The 4924-nt window shown below is 52.2% G+C and overlaps 1 protein-coding gene across 6 annotated transcripts in view; it reads right to left on the bottom strand.

Moving 5' to 3' along the window:
• Positions 1-607: 607 nt before the first annotated feature.
• Positions 608-4924, bottom strand: part of KCNIP1 (Kv channel interacting protein 1) — a 259179-nt gene continuing 254862 nt past the window's right edge. For 3 of the 6 annotated variants that reach the window (XM_005860365.2, XM_005860363.2, XM_005860364.2), the window contains 4 exons: positions 4625-4695; positions 3550-3657; positions 1656-1760; positions 609-785 (listed from right to left, as the gene is read on the bottom strand). In XM_005860365.2, coding sequence (XP_005860427.1) covers positions 693-785; positions 1656-1760; positions 3550-3657; positions 4625-4695 — 377 coding nt within the window. In that variant the 3' untranslated portion in view covers positions 609-692. Of the gene's footprint in view, positions 786-1655; positions 1761-3549; positions 3658-4624; positions 4696-4924 lie in introns of all 6 variants that reach the window. The other 3 variants (XM_014534873.1, XM_014534874.1, XM_014534872.1) reach the window with 2 other exon arrangements.

Below are 4924 nucleotides of genomic sequence, written 5' to 3'. Positions count from 1 at the left end.
ATAAACGCTCATATATGATTCAACCCTGTCTCTACTTGATTGGCTCAAGCAGTGATAGGTAGCCCGGACCCACTGGTTGTCTGGTTTCAAAAGGGCGTGAGAAACGAGGAGTGAGGGCTGGGGCCCAGAAAACGGGCCACTCAAGGCAAGGAGCGCCTTCTCTGGCCTTAAGGAATTGGGAAGGAACCAGCTATCCACTGAACCAGGGAGTATTGCTTCTTTTAAGAAGCGCCGGGCAATTGCATTTTATTAAATGATTTTTTCTATATCAACCCCCACATACGGAGTCTCTGGGGTGGAACCGTGAGATATACATTTTCCAGATCATCCCGGGCAGCTCTCATGCACACTGTGGTTTGAGAGTCTCAGCTTTAGCTATTTTCTCAGCGATTCCCCCGTTGTCCAGGCTGTGGGTCATCACGCCAGCGGCAGGTAAAAAAATGATGGTGTTGCCCACGTGGGAAGCCTGTAGTCTCACAAAGACCCCCCTGGGCTTGCCCATCCCCCCTGCCCCTCTCAGGCTGCCTGGCTCAGCCCGCTTGGCCGACACCAACTGCAGATCACTCCGGGGAGTGGCGATGGTTGGGTTTCTGACTTGCTGCCGGTGGTATCAGTGGCTCTGACTTGAGGGGTCACAGTTTGTCATTCTCTCCCTCCCGCAGGTCGCCAAGCCCCGGCTTTCCTTCCCCGATTTAGAGACGTGGCCTGAGATCTCTCCTCACCTCCTGACAGGATTCGAGAAATTCATCTAACGTCACGATCCCGTCTTTATTTTTGTCCATTTTCTGAAAGACACGAGAGGAAGCACTTGAAAGAACCTGGCATTCTGCATCCAGAAGCTGCCCTTTACTCACCAACGCTGCCCTGAGAAGGAGGGTGGTTTGTCACCGGCCGGAGAACTCCACCGGGCCCTGGGGGGAGCACCTGACCCCAGGAGCATCCTTACAATGAAAGACACGCTCCGGACTCTCATCACTTCATCACCGGCCCCGCCTGCTGACACCCTCACGTGTCTCCTGCGATCTTCCAGCCTGGACATGAGAGCTCTACTTCTGTCACTGTCGCTATCACTCTGTGACCCTGAGTGAGTCTCTCAGCCTCTGTGAGCCTGCTTTTCCCATCTGCCAAGTGAGAGGATTCTACTAGTGTGACTGGCGTTCTCTGATACTCTACTGCTAGGTGCGTTTTTTACTAAAATGCCACGGGGACCTTGCCACACTTCTACTCACGGATTAACAAGGATCAAGTCTTCCACCTGAAGACCTCCCAGTCCATCCACCGCAGTTCCCAAGCCCATTTCCCTCGCTCTCTAGACACCCGTGCTCACCACCTGCACACATGTGCTTACCACCTGCACACATGTGCTCACCACCTGCACACATGTGCTTCATGACGTCTTCCCTGTGGACTCAGACCCCCCAAGAATCTCATGGAACTGAGAGGGTGCACGATCCCACGTATACTTCCCTGTGTTCTTCTGTAGTGTCTACACGCCTGCTTAATGAGACCACCCATTCCCGGAGAGCAATCCCTTTGTAATTCTTTCTGTTCCCTACAAGTGTGCGGGACAGGGTTGGACACCGGCCACTGCTCAGATGCTGTGGGCTGACGGGTCTCAGCTGAGCTCGCGCTCCCGCCCAGGTGTGTACACTTACCTGGAAGAAGACGTCCACGTGCTGCCTGGGGGTGTCCTCCTTGAGCACGGGATACGTGTATTTCCCCATCATGTCGTAGATGGCCTTGACGATGTCCATCATCTCCTGCACAGGGACACGGAAGCACAGGGTGGAAACCCTGAGGTCAAGCTCTTCTTAGGTGATGGTTTGGGGCTCCTCATCCCCCTTAGGAATGAGAGTGATCACAAGGACCTTCTTTAGCTGGGGAGGGGGAGTTAGAAAGCAGACTAGTGGGGCACCTCCTCCCAAGAGGACAGTGGGAAATTCTCTTTGCCTCCAGAAGCCCTTGGGTAGTTGCCTTTTCTTGAGCGTTACCCTCCGTGAGGGTTAATGTTGGGATGGGGGTGGACCTGTTTATGTACCGGTCAGCCCACACTCTGTTTCTGGAAGGCCCTCTCCCCACTCTTTAATTCCTGGGTGGCTGGATTTGTACCCGGTGACCTGTCCCTGTGGCCACAAGTGACCCTGACCACAGCTGACTGCAGCAGAGGTGGAAGCTGACTGAGGCTGAGCTACTCTGTATAGTGTTCTATACATGCTGCTCTATAAAGTGACTTTCCCAATGCAATGCATCATACACGTTCTCCATCGTGTTACTCTTACGTGATGTTAGCTGGCCACCCGGATTTCCATGGTATGTAGTCACTGGAATTCAGGTAACACACTTGCTATGGGGGATATTAAGGTTTTCCCATTTTTGGGGTTGCTCACCAATTTATCTTCAGCCTCTGGAACACCTAATAAGCCCTCAAATATGTGTTGGGCAAAGGCATGACTGAATGAATGAGGAATAAAACACTGGAGGGAACCTTGCAGGGCTGAGGTGAGGGTTGGCGCTCAGGAAGCGGATGTTATGGATGCTACATCCAAGCTTCAACCAAGATGCTGGGCACAGTAGATACCCACGTGCGTTTTGAGGTGGACCTGAGGGCCTTTCACTGGCTAGACGAGTGGTTCTCAACCTTCCTAATGCCGCGACCCTTTAATACAATTCCTCATGTTGTGGTGACCCCCAACCATAAAATTATTTTCGTTGCTACTTCATAACTGTAATTTTGCAAGAGGAAAGCAAAAATTGTATTTACATTACGATTCATAACTGTAATTATGAATCATAATGTAAATATCTGATATGCAGGATGTATTTTCATTGTTACAAATTAAACATAATTAAAGCATAGGATTAATCACAAAAACAATATGTAATTATATATGTGTTTTCCGATGGTCTTAGGCGACCCCTGTGAAAGGGTCGTTCGACCCCCAAAGGGGTCGTGACCCACAGGTTGAGAACCGCTGGGCTAGACAGCCACCACATGGACTCCGAGGCTCCAAACGTGTCAAGCAGTGAAGGTTCAGAAATTATTTGTGACCATTTCTTTAGAAACGGCTTCACCCATGCTCACCCCCTTCTGCGGGTTTATTGCAAAATAGGTTGTGGCCCATATGATCCAATTGTGGTCTCCTCTTCACCCCAAATCTCCCTTTTCTCTTCAAGGAGAAAACTGCAAAACTATTCCAACTTTTGGCTCTCACTGTGACTGTTCACCTGTTAAAATGCAAGCTCCCCTGGGAAGAGTAATTCTACACTGAAACAAACCACTTTTGCCTACTTAGAAATCCGCATCGAATGTGTGTGAGCCAGTGAGAATGAATGGATCTATTTAGCCCTTTCTTAGTGCCTGGGAAAGGGGCAGCGTAGGGCAACGGGGAGGGCAAAGGTGAACTTCTTCGTTTTGCCGGATACCAGCTCTGTTCGCCCCAAAGCAGATCCCTCCTCATTGGGACAACTTCCTCACCATGACTGGGCTGTTTCCTATTTCATGAGATGCCTTCCGGTGGCCCCTCATGCCCTTGGCCTCAGCCCGCTCACCTCTTTGTTTATGTATCCATCCTTATTGATGTCATACAAGTTAAATGTCCACCTTAGCTTCTCATGGACGGTTCCTCTCAGCAGAATCGACAGAGCGGTTACGAAGTCCTGAGAAGTGGAAGAGGCATGAGTGATAGTAACACCAAGCCGTCGGCTGGGGTGCAGCTCTGTCTGTGGGTCCGACTCTGACTGATTTGACACCATGGTGTCTCCCATGACCTCTGTCCCCGGAAGGATATGGCCAAGCTCAGTGAAGAGCAGCGCCCCCCCCTCCCCCTTCATTCCCCATCCGGCCCCACGTTTTGGGAAGGAGCCCCCTTGGGGAGGAATGGGGCTCTGTGCCTGCTGATACCTCCAGACACAGGCCACAGCCTCCCTGGTACTGCCTCCTCCCACGGCTGCGGTGATTGTGTGGGTGGTGGCATAGGCTAGTGCAGTGGTTCTCAACCTTCTGGCCCTTTAAATAGTTTCTCATGTTGTGACCCAACCATAAAATTATTTTCGTTGCTACTTCATAACTGTAATGTTGCTGCTGTTATGAATCGTAATGTAAATATCTGATATGCAGGATGGTCTTAGGCGACCCCTGTGAAAGGATTGTTTGACCGCCAAAGGGGTCGCGACCCACAGGTTGAGAACCGCTGGTCTAGTGTCTAAGAGCGTGGACTCTGGGAACGTCCTACTTGAGTTCAAATCCCTCCTTTGCTGTGTGATCTTGGGAAAGGCAGGCAGCCTTACTTCCCTCTTCTGCAACTGGTAGTACATACTAGCCCCTACTCTGCAGGGCTATTGTGAGGGTTCAGGGAACTGATACACGCGAAGCACTAAGCACAGAGCCTGCGTGTGCTCGCTCCGTGTGCACGGGGGCTACCAGACTGCCACCATCGGTCCCTCAAGGCCCTGAGCTCCAGAGGCAGGGCCGGCACCGCTTCTCTCTCTACCCAGGACATGCTTGTTAAACAGATAGCGGTTTTTTGTCTTCCCTGAGGGCATCTGATGACCAACCCTTTCCTCAACACCCCGTGACTCAGAGCAGAGGAGACGGGGACCCGGGGAGTCCCAGAGTCACACGCACCTCGAACTTCACGGAGCCGGTCTGGGTGGTGTCGAAGGCGTGGAAGAGGTAATGGGCGTACGTGCTGGCATCTGCAAGGCAGAGGAGAGGCAGGTGAGGGGAGCAGGGCGCCGAGAGCGGGCTGAGAGCACTTAGGACAATAAGAAAGAGAAGAGGATGGTGCTGGGGGATGGAAAGGAGACGCTATGGAGTGGCAAGCCCACGGGCATGAACCGGATCCGCCTGGCTCTCCTGGGGTTCAGGTGGGAAGTCCTGGCGCGAGCTGAGACAGGCCCTGCACCTAGCCACCCCCAGAGAAAG

Source organism: Myotis brandtii, unplaced genomic scaffold (assembly GCF_000412655.1).
Source record: "Myotis brandtii unplaced genomic scaffold, ASM41265v1 scaffold1338, whole genome shotgun sequence".
Lineage (NCBI taxonomy): Eukaryota > Metazoa > Chordata > Mammalia > Chiroptera > Vespertilionidae > Myotis > Myotis brandtii.
This window is presented reverse-complemented; position numbering and strand designations above follow the sequence as displayed.